Below are 15,172 nucleotides of genomic sequence, written 5' to 3' on the forward strand. Positions count from 1 at the left end.
TTGCTGATCATTACATCCATGGGTAACTAGAGTAACTGAAAAATAGTAAGAAGGGTCTGGTCGAACTCAGGATTGAGTATGAATCGTGGCTAAATAATTCAAGGTCATGGTGACCTTGTGCCTGTCACCAGACCTTTAAAGATCTCAGAGAACTGACATAATAGTGATGCCGGTGTTACAGCATCACTACTACTAGAATTTTATGATGTGACAAGCTTGTACTGCTTGGTTATCTACACATTCTCATGCAAGCTTAAACAGATTAATGAAAAGAGAAGTGCTTTTGACAACAAGTATGTACACCATTATTTTCTGGTTTATGGAATAATAAATAAGGAGGCAAAGATAAAGCTAGAAGAGCAAGGGAACAGGGGGTCAGTCCCAAAGGAAGTGGGAAAAATTGGTACCAGGTGACTGCAACCAATATTACCAATATTCGGTACCGATATTCAGGAATTAGTGGTGATGGAGGAAATTAAACCAGTTAGCTGCTGGAAGAACAACATTCACAGAATTTCACAGTCCATCATGTTTTTGAGAGTGAACAGGAGATAACCGCACCAACAGGGAAACTCTTGGGAAAGCAGAAGGAAAATCTTAATGTTTGGAAACTGGATGGTGTTTATGGAAGTGAGAGGCAACTCTGAGAAAATCATTTTTGTTTTTTTTAAATAGAGAAGCTAATTTTAAGAAAGCAGATTGCAATAGAAGCAAGGGAAACTGTAAGTCCAAAGCAACCTGTTGACCTTTAAACATTATAAATAAAAGTAAACTAACAAATAACCCTGAAAACAGCAAAGGTGGAAAATGTAAGAAGGTTGCCAGTAGTTAAATGAGGATCCAAGGGCTTATGTCTCAAAAATCCCAATAGGCAAAAAGTGTAAAAAGTCTGATAAGGATAAAATCAGAGAAAGTCGAGGCAAGAAATCAAATGCAACTTTAAGAGATACAAATAGAAAAGCAACTTGTTTGTCAGTGATGCTTAACAAAAGAATTTTTAAAATAGTTATCCTCTCATTAATTGAAAAGGAAATCAAATAGCCTGCTACTTAAAAAATGAGAGATTTGGTGACTCTTCCCTTTTTTTAAAAAAATGGGGCAGAAAGTGGAACATAAATGGGAATGAGGGAAAAAACTGAGGAAAACTTTCTCCGGTTTCTCTCTTCTTTCTCTGAGCCTAGCCAAATGCTCCCATGATTCAGTTGCACCTACAGCCTCACCCCCTCACCTACCGGGTTTGTATAAACCTTTGACACTAAGTCACATACTTGTGACATTATCCACTTATTTAAACTCTTCCTACTTGTATAACCAGCTACCCAAGAGGAATTCTGTTTCTGAGATCCTCTCCCCAGGCTGAATGCGAAGTGCTCAACAGATACACTGAACTAAGTTATCTAAACACATCTAAGCATGGGGAACTTTAAGAAAAAATCTTGATATATCTTTATCTTTAAAGATTACTTTAGTGATACAAGCAAAGATACATGTACTTTCCTAAAAAGTACCCTTTTTTTCAGGTCAAAAATACATAATTGACACAAAAATCTAGGTTTTAGGCTTGTATCATTCCCATTTTGAAACCTGTGACTTGAAGATCTTTTGGCTGGAGTTCTTAAGAATCTGTACAAAGCAGAAAGGTAAGAATCTCCTTTGCATAAATGATACAGACATGTGAAAACACTTTCTGGGTTTCAGATCATGTAAAAGCGGTTTTTACTAGTATATTTTCTTCAATTTTTGTACCCCAGAAATTTTCATTAGAATTTTTTATGCTTTCATATTTTACTTCTTCCTTTAACTTTCGAAACATTTGCTACCAAAATAGTTATAATCTAAGTTTTCAAAAACTTGGTGTGGTAACATGAATTGTGTATAATGTACTTTTTAGAGTAAAGTAAGCTAAGTGAACACATTATGGCTAAAAAAAAAAAAAAATTATAGGGATTGAGATAACAAACATTAAATGGATCTTTGCTCTCTCTTCTCACTTATCCACCCATCATCTTATCTAAAATATTTTATCAAGATACCACATAGGTACCTAGATATCTTGATATCTACGTGATATCTTGATAAATAGGCCACAGGTAGGTTCCCAAGTTATGGAAGATTTGTGATATTTCCAAGTTTACTTTAACAGTTATAAATAAATCAATAACAGTTCTTCATAGCCTAAGAGACCTTCTTCCCCTTACATAAGAATCAAAGAGATTTGAGTATACCAGTACATTCTAAGACTGCAATGAATAATCATCATCATTATCAAGCCACCAATGAGTCAGTGGTAGGGAGTCAGTTTACTTAAGGCCAGTGTATCACACCTTCAGGATGACTCTGAAATTCTGAACTAGTCTTCAACTACTATGGTTCTTATCACTTAATGGAATATACACTTAAAATAAAGCTCACAGCTTGGCTATTTACCCATATTTCTGTCTTCCCATTGTTTTTCCTACATCTCTCGGCCAGGGAGTAGAGCTCCACAGTTGTTTCGGATATTAGGTCCACATTTTTGCCCTTTACGATGATCTGCATTACTCTTCCCTTGTTGATATGGGCGTCAAAGGTGCTGTCCCAGGGAGGGTACATGGTTGGCTTTTTCTGGATGTACATCTGCCCATTCTCTAGGAACAGAAAGATATGTTCTCATTACTCCCTTAACCAGCCCTGGGAAATAATTCAACTCAACAGTGACACCTATTCCCTCTGCTCTCTGGGATAGATCAGTCTGTTGGGAGAACAAAAATAACACGTAAAGGAATTAGAGATTGATCTGAAAGATACAGTGGCATAATTTCAGGCTTACAATGAGTGCTCCTTTAAAAAGATATTTAAAACTTTTCCATTTGACATAAATACACTAAGAGGCAAAACCTTTAAAACATCATGAGCCATTATTTCCTTCCCTAATTTGCAAATGAGGATATATTTTACATAAACCATGCACCCTAAGCAAAAATTAACAAGTATTCCAGAGAGGTGGTGGTCATCATCCCCAGAGCCAGTGAAGCCGGCTGTAGACCTGCAGGCAGGTGGGGGTCCTGGAAATGGTTAGCAACAGGAGCCAAGGTCAGGATGATATAGTTTAAGGGAACTTCCCCAGAACCACCAGGCGACTAGGCTTACTCGTGGGATTAGGCAGTGTTGTCATATCTTTCATCCATGTTGGATTTTCCATAGTATTTGTTCTTTAATCATTTCAGGAGCAGAAAACTGCAGCTGTATTTCAGTGTTTGTTTCTTGTGATCATAAGCACACAAAGTGGCAGATTTAGCAATTCAGAGATGTTGATAAAGCAAAAGGAAAAATTCACTTAAAACAGGGAAACAAAGCAGTTCTGAATCCTGATTCTCTCCAGCACATGATGCTAAAAGCAGAACAGGCATTTAGCATTTGCTAAATTATTCTTTGGGAGGCATACAAGGATTTGAAGAAGCAGAGACTTCAAATTTTAGGTAAACCTGGCTATGAGAGGTACAAACTCTAACAGTGTTGAGCGTGGAATAGGAAGGGGAAGATTTTTATGTCTTGTTTAAAAGAAGTTTAACTCAGGATCGGACTTTAAGAAAAAGCAACGGCAATATTAGTGATCAGAGTAACGTTTTACTTCCACAGGCTTGACGCCACCTCTCATAATTCCTTTAATTCCTCCCAACCATAACCATTCTCCACACCCCGAAAAAGGACAGAAATTCCCACGGCAAGGCATTTTTTACACCTTCATTCAGTAATGTTTGCAATCACTTAAAAAGAGAACCAGAACTCAAGATCCTATCTATTTAAAGTGGGTTTTGCCATTTTCAAAGGCTCCCAGACGGACAGCGCTGTGTCCTGTTTGTCCCTGTCCTACTGCTTTACGTAAAATGCAGCCTCACACCCCCGAGACTGACAAGTGCTTAAACTCTAGAGAAGTAATATTTGAATGATCATGTTCAGAGTGATTTCTTTTCAGAACAAAACTAAAACAAAATCGACACCCCCAAACCTCCAAACTCCACAGCCTAACCTTTTGGAAAAACAAAGTCTTTTTCGACACGTTCTCTGGATCCACACGGCTGATTAGACTAAGTTCAAAGGCAAGGCCAAAAGAAGAAAAAATTTTAAAAAGGCTCTCAAGAGGCAAATGTCAGTGAGAGCTGTGGCTGTAAAGGGAACTGGATCCCGGGGACCCATTAAGTCGAAAGCAGCTTTGAAAAACTCAGACATTGCACACTTCAAAGATTTTGGTGACCTTTGAAAGGTTTTAGATTGGGAACAAGTGCCATTCTCACTTTTAACTAAACAGGAGAGAAATCTGGGCAGAAGGGAAATCGAGATCATCAGTCTCCCCCGCTTTGATGTGCTCGCAGGGTCTGGAAGGCTGAAGTCAGTCAACCACAGAGCAGAAGTCTTATAAGGGAGAGAAAAGCCAACACACCAGGATTTGGAACCCCAGGGTTCTGAGCTGGAAATATCTAGCTGGAGGTTCTCAACTGCAAAATCAGGTTCCTCTTGCACCTGTGAATGTCACCCCCTTAAAGGACTATTTTTTCAGGACTTCTGTCTCTCTCCATCTGTCTCTCCGGCCCCAATCCTTCTCTCTCCCCACTACCCTGCTTTAATGTCTTCACTTCACATGACTTACTACATGATCTTTTTGTTTCTTGCCTATCTTCCTCTGCTAGGAAAGAAGCTCTAGAGGAAAGGCACGTATTCTGAGCCAGTATATAGTAGGTGCTCCATAAATACTTTCCCTGTAAATGAACTATAATGGCTCCTATTGTTACTGGGACTCTGCATTGGTGGCAATCAGACTTCCCTACGAAGTCTCTGTGAAAACCAGAATGTGTGTAGGAAGGCAGTGAAGCTGGAAAAATCATGGGATGTAAACTTCCTCCTGCCCTTTTTTTTTTTTTTAAGAAAGTCCATGAGAGGGCTTCCCTGGGGGCGCAGTGGTTGAGAATCTGCCTGCTGGTGCAGGGGACACGGGTTCGAGCCCTGGTCTGGGAGGATCCCACATGCCGCGGAGCGGCTGGGCCGGTGGGCCACAGCTGCTGAGCCTGCGCGTCTGGAGCCTGTGCTCCGCAACAAGAGAGGTCGTGATAGTGAGAGGCCCGCGCACCGTGATGAAGAGTGGCCCCCGCTGGCTGCAGCTAGAGACAGCCCTCGTGCAGAAACGAAGACCCAACACAGCCTAAATAAATAAATTAAAAAAAAAAAAAAAGTCCATGAGAATCTTAAAATACAGAGGCAGGGATCAGGGAGGGTGGGAACAGTTGAAGTGATCATGGAGAGATTGCAGACAGAATAGATTATTTTAATGGAATGATTTAAACCCACAAAGGAATCCGGGAAGACTGTCACACTTTCCCCCTCACCATGAACTTCTCATAAATATTTAAATTTGACAGAACATGACTATTCTTTCACTCAACCAGGGTTTTAGTAAACACAAAAGTAAGTTTTCTGTAATTTGGACTCTAAGCACTAATCGTATATTCTTTGTACTATTCATCTGAGCTTGGCCAAGAAGCAGTAAACCACCTTTGGAGTTAATTCTAAGATTATGCAGACTTTATCTATGATCACTGACAACAACCAGACTTAACACCACCATGTTCTACTTCAGCTCATTAAAGTAGATTTTTTCCCCCATTAACTCTTCACATAATGTCCTCAACTCATTTCTCCTTTCCTTTGTTTATGTGGAAAATGGGACCACGAAATATCGTAGAACATGAGGCAGGAGACCAGGTCTAGTTCAGAGGCTGTTACTAAGCCCATATGCCTTTGAGAAAGCACTTGGCTTCCCTGGGCATCAGTTTCCTGAGCTGGAAAATTAGGTTGCGCCAGATGACCTGGAAGATCCCGGAAGACCTTGCTTCCCAGTTCATAGCAGGGTCTTCCTCCCCCTCCCCCACCCCACCTACACCACCCACTCAAGCTTACCTGATTCAACATACTCTTTGACAAGCACAGCACAGTAAGGGTTAACGACCTCTCCCTGGCACGGCTGGCAGGAGCCACAGTCAAAGTTGGACAAACCAATTCGAAGAAATGGTGACATGGTCGCTCCCTGAAAAGCGACAAAAGACAAATGCTGTTTGGGGGCTGTAAAATATATTATTGTGGGTGTCCCATCCCCACTTAACCAGTGCTTTATCGCTGACAGCCAGAGCCTCAAATGGCTCAACTATCCATTCAAACAAATGTTTTACTTCCCCTTCTGCACAGTACATTATTGGGCTCACCCCAAACCACAGGCTGACTAGCCAAAGAAAGTGGCGTTCTGGACTTCACCGTTGTTGAACCTTGTCAGTTAGACCTAAGTTCCACTCTTAATCGAATGGAGTTTTATTTAATAGTTGCAGAGAGAAGCAGAGGCTTTCCAACATTTTATTTCTTCTATCAATATTATTCAAGAAGTTACCCAGGAAACAACACACAGTAATAAGAAAATGAGTTTACAAACAGTGAGTCTATTTTAGTCACACCAGTTGAACATGACACCACGAAATTCCTACATGGGCTATTTATGTGTGTGATGGAATTAGCTCTGGATATTTATTCAGCAGCTGATCTCTGTTTACTTTAGACACACATACACACATATACATATGGATATATATAAATTAAGCTTTTGAATATTACGAACCACTTAAAAACCCTAAATCACTGACCACTGTAAAATACCACTTCATTGTGGAAGGATAAACAAAGTACTTCGTAAAAGCCAAAGAACTAATAATTACACTTTCCTGGACATATCGGTGAAAATCATCGTAGTGTTGGCTACAAATTCCAGGATTCCAGTCTGATTCTTCATCTGTTGTTCCTTCCTTGTCTTTGTTTTGTCCATTTACTTCAACCCTTTTTTAAACCTACTTTTCCATGAGGTTCCATTAATCTGAAACTATTATCTGGTATTTAGTGATAAAGTTACGTCTTTGCTTCCTCTTTCTCTTGAACTGATTTTGCCTCACGAATTTTCCCAAACATTCTTAAGCAAGCCAAAGATATCAAGAAGAAGGCATTAGCCATCTTTTCACCTTTTTGTGAAGGAAGAAAACTACTCAGAGTAACAGGATACCAGATGTGAGAATCAATGACACAACTGGAAATCTTGGGCCCGTAACCCTGAATCCGACAGAGCCATAAAAGATTGCCAGTCCTCTGGAATGCCGGCAGCCTGGGTATTTTTTGAACAAACAGAGAGACAAATTAGGGGCTCTTGATCACTGCTGTTAATTTCATGGAGGTTAAGAGAGTCCCAATTTCCTGAAGTTCAGCAGGTTTAACTAAAGGAGATGGTTATGGAATCACCATGACTTGTCAGGAGTTCTTAGCCTTGAAAACACATTCTGTATATGTCACTCTGCTGAATTAGCAGCTAGATGACTTCCAGATTTGTCCTTAGGGGGCCCCCTTCACCCTCTGAGCTTAGAACTCTTGGGCAGAAGCCTGGCTAAGAGCTGAGAATTCTCCAGAGAAAACTTCTTTGAGACCCCCATTCCTGGACCACGTAGATCTTTCAAACAAATCTATATTCCTCCACTAATCAGGAACAATCACCAAGAACTAGCATCATTTATGCGAGTATTTACCATGTGTGGACTTTTGGAAGATTTCCTTAACACAAGTGAAGATAAGTAATTAATTCTGACTTGAGCCTCGAGGGATCACTGACTCATAAAGTCCGAGTCACAACCACTCTGACCTTTACTGATGGATGTGTCACTCTGCTATTTCCAGGCTGGGTTCAGAATTAGGCAACAGCAGCTCAACATGCACCTGGGAAAATCTGTCTGGGGAACAGACCGAAAGCTCTAGTGTCCCCAGTGGTTCTATCACAGTAAGGAACAGAGTTACTGCAAAACCCCCTCCCCCAACAGGGCTGGCTCAGACATCAACTGACTTCCTATCCACAGCCATCCTGATTCCCTCCCCAGTTCGCCAGACTCGCCTGCCCTATCCCCTCACCCAATAGCATTTTGATGATTTGCCCAATGCATGCATCTGTCTGGTAGTCAAGCCACTGTCTCTCTTTCTAAAGGTCTAGTCACAGTGACGGGATCTGACATTTTGACATTTAGAAAGCAGAACTGGCATTTGTGTGCTTAACCTCACACGTTGTTCAATAAAGCCTCAAGCTCAGGGGGTGCCTTTTAAAGGCAAAAGGTAGCATTTTATTGCTGAGCTGCCCAGAATCTTTTCCCCTTCTGTAACAGTAATAGGCAATCATCATGAAATGAAGAAAATACACAAAAATGGTAAAACACTCCTCATAGTTCCACCGATAGAAGCAAATCGCGGTTACTATTTTGATGGATTTTCTCTAGTCTATTTTAATTAATGGGTTTTGTGGTTTTGTTTTATATGCTGTGCTCATACTGTGTGTAAGAGATTGTATCTGACTTTTAATTTAACATTTTACCAAAAAAAAATTATCCAAGCTACTATGTCATCTCTGTAAGCATCCTTTTAATTCTTGCATGATAGCCCACTGAGGGACAGCTCCATTATCTGCTTTACTAAAGTCTTATAGTTCCACATTTAGATTGTGTCTAGTTTTTCCATAATAGAAATAATGCTGTGATAAGCTCCTTTTACATTTTTTTTTTAATTTAGGAAGATTGCATCAAACTAGATCACCAGAGAATTCCAATATTACTAGATCAAACAATATTACTATTTGTAAGGTCATATACACTTAAAGAAAATAACAAAATGCGAAGGCAAAGACTTAAGGAAAATATCTACGGTAAATGCAACAGAAAATAAGTTAGCATCATTCTTACATAATAAGCATACACAAATGTGTAGGGAAAAAAAACCCCCAAAACCACTACCCATGACCCAACTAAATAAGTGGCAATGACACAAACTATACAAAATACAAAAAACATACTTGTAACTAGTTTGTAGGAAAATATTCAGCCTTGTGAGCAATTTAAGATATGCAAAACAAAGCAGGATACTATATGATTGCATTTATATGACATTCTTGAAAAGACAAAACTATATGGAGAAAAAAATCAGTGGTTACCAGTGGTTTGAGTAGGGCACAGGGTATGATTATAAAAGGGTGACATGGGCAGGTTTTGGGGGAAGATCTAACTGTTCTATAGCCTGATTGCGGTGGTAGTTACTGAAATCTAGACTTAAATTCACAGAATTATACACCCAAAACAAAGGTCAATTTTGCCATATGATAATTTAAAAACCAAAATAAAGAAATACGCCATTGGCATTTCAAGGCATAGATTATAAATTCAGAGGTTATATAAAGAATATACATTAGGAAACTGAGAATTCATATAATAAAATATTAAAGTAAAATCTGAAGTAATCCAGCATAGTTTCAATTTACTAAAGGGAAATGGCTAGAGCCTTAAGAAAACATCTTTTACTCTGTAGTATTTAAGCTCTCCTGAAAGTTTGCATTTTGGTGCAAATAGCTGAGAAAAAAATAACATTGGAACTTGATAATGCATTTTCTTTGAGGATCCATTAATATTCAATTTAAAGTATAATAAAGTATTTAAAATAAAATACAATAATATTATTTTACCTGTGCAATTAGCAAATAGTTTAGAAATGCTCTTACCTAACAATGGCAAGGACAACATGAATCATACACTTCCATACAATGCTGTTCTGAGCGTAAATTTGTTGAACACTCATATGTGTATGTATCAATATATGTATGTGTATATATGCAAATCTCAAGAGCCAAGAAGATGTGTAATAGGCACATGAAGATGAAATTAACATAATAGATTTTTGTGGGCTGGTTTTTTGTGCGCAGAGCTGATGGTAAAGGAAAAGGGGTACTAAAATAGAAAGGAATCGCATCTAGCAGGACTGTCTTCCCCCAGTCTCTCTGGAGTGTAAATTTCATAATCTCTTTATTGCCAATCACAGTAGTCTTGCCCTCTACAACAAACAGTGTGTGCAGTAAGACTGACGGGCCAGCTCAGGCTGTTCTGGCAACACACGGGTCCCTCTACGGACCGCTCGTCTGAGGAATAAAAGCACACATCCAGTCTCTCCTGGACAGCTCCTGGGGACCCCCAACCTGCCAGGTGCGAAAGGAACTCACTGTCTTGCCTTTGGAATCTTCCTCTTCTTCTGTTTTACCAGCTCAGTGACTGGTACCATGACTCCCAGCCTAGCACCCTGCTTAGACATCACCCTTCCTCTCATCCACCACATCCAACCTGCCCTTCTCCTTCCCCATCTCCTCTCCTCCTTCCCTGGGGTCTTGGCTGGATTCTGCATCATCCCTCGTGGGACCCATCATAGCAGCTTACCTGTCTCTCTCCCCAGTCCTGTCACCTCTCACTCCCAGTCCCAAAGGATCTTCCCTAGGATCATGCAGAACTACTGCCATGTCTCCAACTTGTCATGCTGTTTCGGAGCTCCAGGCTCTTAGCAATACTGCTGCCTCTCCCTGGACTGCCGTCCTATCTCACTCCATCCTCCACCTGCCCCACCCCCGCTTCCTCATCTTCCACGCTCCTCTCAGTCTGTACCTCCTCTGTGAAGCTCTTCTTCCCTCACCTCCATCAGCCTCCCTCGACGCATCTTGGTGGAATTTACTCAGCGCCCCACCCCAGCCCCCCATGGCTCCCTGGGTACCCTGCGAGACAGCACCTGTCATATCTGTTCGCCTCACCTTTGCCATTTCAAAAGTCTGAGTGGGGTAAATCCTGTACCTCCCATTCTCTGTCTTTGTCTTCAGCTCTTAGCCCCCAAATTTGGGGGACGTAGTAGGGCCCCACCAGGATTTCTCCTACATAATCCTTGAAGAGGGTGGGATCTACTCATATCCTCAGAAGACGGGTGGGATTCAACCTATAGAAGTCCCTCTGGTTTCACCTGCAGTATGTCTAGCAAAAACCCTCCAGAGTGAGTGCATGCAGGTGCCTTACTTACTGGGCTCTAGCTGTGATGAGGGGTTTCCTCTGTTAGCACGTTCCTCTGTTACCACGTTCCTCTGGGGAATGTGGGGCTGGGGAGGAGACCAAATGCTCACACAGCCGTACTTCCCTATAACGCTTTATTCGATGTATTAGTTCCTGTTGGTCTTCCCAAACAAGACTTCGGGCTCTGAGAGCAGAGACCATGTCTTAATCATCTATGTACCTCCAGGGTTAATCCCTCTGTCCGATACTGAGCTGATGCTCAGTGCCTTCTTGCTAAGGAACTTAATTTTCAAAAGCAACATTTTATATCATCTTTTAATCTTCATGCATTTCTTTTACCTGCAAGGGTATTCTATGGTCCGATCAGGCGGCAGACAGTTACAGAGGAAATCAACACAAAGGAAACATCCCAGGCATTGTTACAGGCAGAGAATCGATGCCATTATGAGCTCAACTGCAGGAATTATTTAACCTCTCTGCTTTCTCATTTGGAAAATGGTGATAATACTATTACTTGTCTCAAAGGGCTATGAGGATGAAATGGGAAAACACATGGAGGTGCTCAGAACAGGGCTGGCACATAGTAAACTCTCAAAGTAATGTTAGTTATTATTATTATTATTATTATTGTAACTGATATACTTTCTAGTGTACTTTATGGTCATTATTAGTATGTACCAAAAAAGGGTAGGAAGAGAATGGAAATAGTCTTTTAGGAGCATATCTGGGCTGAATTATGCGACCTTTCTCTGTGCTCTGCCACCGAGCTCCCATAAAACCCTCCACGTATCTCTCCTACAGCACTTATTTTCCCCTAATGGAGTCCTCACGATGCTGGCACTCATCACAATGAACTATCAGTGTGTCCATCCAATCTTCTGCGCTTCTGCCATCCCAACTGCGAAATGCCATCCTAATGTGTACTTTAAATTTGTGGAGGATCTTTACCCTTACAGCTCAATGTTTTCACCTTTAAGTGTGATCTCATTTCTCTTTGGCAGGTAGTGACAATGCAGGGAGATGGTCAAGTAGGGGGACATAGTAGGGCCCCACCAGGATTTCTCCTACATAATCACTGCTCAGTGGCATGCTTGAGGTCATATGCCATTAAGTACTGAATGGAGAATTCTGGTCTCTTGCCTCCCTGGTGCTGACTGACCTACTTATCTAGACTGACTCACCTGCCACAATTCAAAGCCACCAAATACTTTCATGGTGACCTGAAGGACTGCCACCACCTAACAAAAGCGGATGGGGGAAAATTCCATAGAAACAGAAAGCAAGAGAAGTTCTCTATACTCTCATCAGCTAAAACATATCACAACTTCTCTTCCTCTGCAGCAAGTGAACTAAGAATGAGCATACTTCTTTATTTTAAAAAAATCTGGATGGCATTTTTATTGCTATAATTTAGCTGGAGGTGTCTTAGGGACACAGGGGGAGTCTCAAAGAAAATACAGAAAACACAAATGAATCAACAGTAAGCTTGGGGATGAGGGAAAAAAACATTCAATGGGTTCCAAACGCATCAGCTCAGCCAAAATTTGGTAAATCAAACATCAGGCAAATTTTGGCAAATTAAGCTTATAGCTTTCACATTTAGAGATGGAAAGGTTTCTTAGGTAAAAGTGGCAGCTGAATAAAATGACTTACTGTTGTAGAAAAAAAGCTATAATAAAAAAATTAATTTGCCTTGCAATGTGCACGGAAGAAAGATTGTAACCAGCTGGGAAGTATTTTATCCCCTTGCTAAGATGTCTACAAAGTAGTACAATAAAGAGTCAGACTAAATATTAGCCTCTCACCCCTAAATATGGTCTCAAAAGTGAATTAAAATATTAAGTATGAAATGAAGATAATATTTTAAAATAACCCTGACCATATATGCTACATGACAAAAGGAAAGAGGCCTAACCTTCAACTAGTAAGGAAGGGGGATTTGTGACAGAGCTAGTAATGCCCTCCTACCTGCGAACGTCAACAAGACTCCCCCCAACCCCAGTTATGGACTGAATTGTGTCCCCAGCAATTCATATGTTCAGGCCGTAAGCCCCCATGGGACTGTATTTGGAGGTGGAGCCTTTAGGGAGGTAATTACGGTTAAATGAGGTCATAAGGGTGGGGCCCTGATCCATTAGGACAGTGTCCTTATAAGAAGAGGAAGAGACACCAGAGCTCTCTTTCTTTCTTTGCCACATGAAGACACAGTGGGAAGATGCCATCGACACACCTGGAAGAGGGCTTTCATCAGAAACCAGCCTTGAAGGCACCTTGATCTCAGCCTTCCAGCCTCCAGAACAGGGAGAAAACAAACTTCTGTCATTTAAGCCCCTCAGTCTGTGGTATTCTGTTCTGGCAGCCTGAGCAGACTAATAGAACATATCCCTTCTCCCACCAAAAAAAAAAAAAAAAAAAGTATAGAAATAAAACAAATATTGAATATTGAAATATAGGAAAGAAAGAACCTGGGATGGCATTATTAATATTCTGACACTAATTTTAATGTGTGATATGAATAGACAGTCCCACGAAAACACAGCTCTGATCACATTATACAAATACTCAACTGTGCACATCCTTGCTGAATTAAATCATGACTCAATCTGTTATTTAAAAGCCTCCATGTGTTGGCATCAAGTACCGACCGCACACCACACACCACACAACTCAGCCTGTTTTCTGAATACACCCCGACAATCCATCTCGATGGCTCTGTTTACACCTTCGTTCTGCTTGGATGCTCTACCAGCTCCACGCATACACAGTTGCCATCCCTCAATCTTTCTCATCTTTCAAGGACCTCACTTCTGTACTACCTCATCCAGAAATCCTTTCCTGCTCCCCATGAGAAGAGGAGCGATTTATCTGACGGATGAGTTTTAGAAGACTAAACTATGCTTGCCCAGTCCAGCCCCCTCCTCTCTTTTGGGGAGATCTAGCGACTTTCAGAGACCATGTTTCTCCACTCCCCTCTGCCATGCCATAAGCGGGGCGGGGCTAATCTGCCAGTCCTGGGAGGCCAGCCTTTGTCCAGTACTGCCTATGACACTATGAACAACGACCAACGGATTTGCTTGGACACTTTGGCCATATCCACCAATCCAGCCTTTATCACTAGTCAAGTTGACTTTTTTCTTCTCCATCTCCCTGACTCCTGATCTATCTGTCCATTTGTTCCAAGCACATGCGTAGCCTAGATGGTTATTTATTAGGTCTCCTACAGTTCACAAAACTTTGCAAAAAGCTTTCTGTAGCTTGTGTTATTCAACCTTCTCACCAAGCCTGTGAGATAAGTATAATTAGCTCCATTCTACAGATAAGAAAGCTGAGGCCTAAGTGGGTAAGCAGCTTGCTGAAGGTCACACAGCTAGTAAGGAATAGAACCTGGATTCCAGCCTTGGTTGTTAAGTGCCTCCACTCAAACTAGTCAATGATTCCTTGTTAGAAAATGGCTTTTTAAGGTTAGGCCAGGGAGGAAGTGAAAGCATGGAGAGTTCTCCATAGATTGTTTCCATCTGTTCAACCAGTTCCTAATTAGCAAGGACCCATGACAGCTGTCAGACAGGCTTTCCCAGCAGCCTCTGTACTGCCTACTTGCTCAGTTACCTTGGGTACCAATTTGACGTTTCTTTTTGTCAGAACCTGTGGTTTAATGGTCTTTCTACTCCATGGCTATAATTTGAAGAGTTAAAGAGTGCGTAATATAAACGGAGTTGAAGTTTCTTGGAAGAGCTTAAGCTCTCTTTCAGAAGTGAGGTCAAAGCTGCTGACCTGGGTAATTTTCCCAGGGGGTCATAGCATGTACTGTTTACCTCTGCGCCTTCTCCATTCATGCCTTTACTGGTGGCTGGCTGGTATCAGTTAGGATTCCTGGGGCCAAAGTCTAGAGCAGACGATGCTCACTGCTTTGTACGAAGTCGGTCTCCTCGGCACTACTTTCTACCCAGGGTAGGGTAACCACTTACCGAGTCCAAAGATGCTGTCTGGTACAGGAAGCAAATTTAATGATGGTTCTGTTCACTGTGTCAAATTTTCCTCTTAAAAGACACTCTTCACCACACAAAAAAAGGTGACTGTGAAATGACGGATATGTTAATTAGCTTGATTGTGGTGATTATTTCAGTGTATACGTTTATCAAGTCATCCGATCGTACACCTTAAATATATATCCAACTTTTAATTGTCAATTATATCTCAATAAAGTTGGGGGGAAAGAGACAATTTTCTCAGTGACTCTACCGTCTTATTAACTCAGTAGCTCT

General features: G+C 41.1%; 1 protein-coding gene across 3 annotated transcripts in view; it reads right to left on the reverse strand.

Annotated features, from left to right (window-relative positions):
- PRKCQ (protein kinase C theta) overlaps positions 1 to 15,172 on the reverse strand; it is a 153,443-nt gene that overhangs the window by 99,951 nt on the left and 38,320 nt on the right. The window contains exons 1-3 of one of the 3 annotated variants that reach the window (XM_082387148.1): positions 6,234 to 6,966; positions 5,932 to 6,058; positions 2,428 to 2,627 (exon numbers count right to left, since the gene is read on the reverse strand). In XM_082387148.1, the coding sequence (XP_082243274.1) occupies positions 2,428 to 2,627; positions 5,932 to 6,049 (318 nt within the window). In that variant the 5' untranslated portion in view covers positions 6,050 to 6,058; positions 6,234 to 6,966. Of the gene's footprint in view, positions 1 to 2,427; positions 2,628 to 5,931; positions 6,059 to 6,233; positions 6,967 to 15,172 lie in introns of those variants that run through there. The other 2 variants (XM_082387147.1, XM_082387149.1) reach the window with 2 other exon arrangements.

Source organism: Balaenoptera borealis (genome assembly GCF_965194805.1).
Source record: "Balaenoptera borealis genome assembly, chromosome: 3".
Classification (NCBI taxonomy): Eukaryota; Metazoa; Chordata; class Mammalia; order Artiodactyla; family Balaenopteridae; genus Balaenoptera; species Balaenoptera borealis.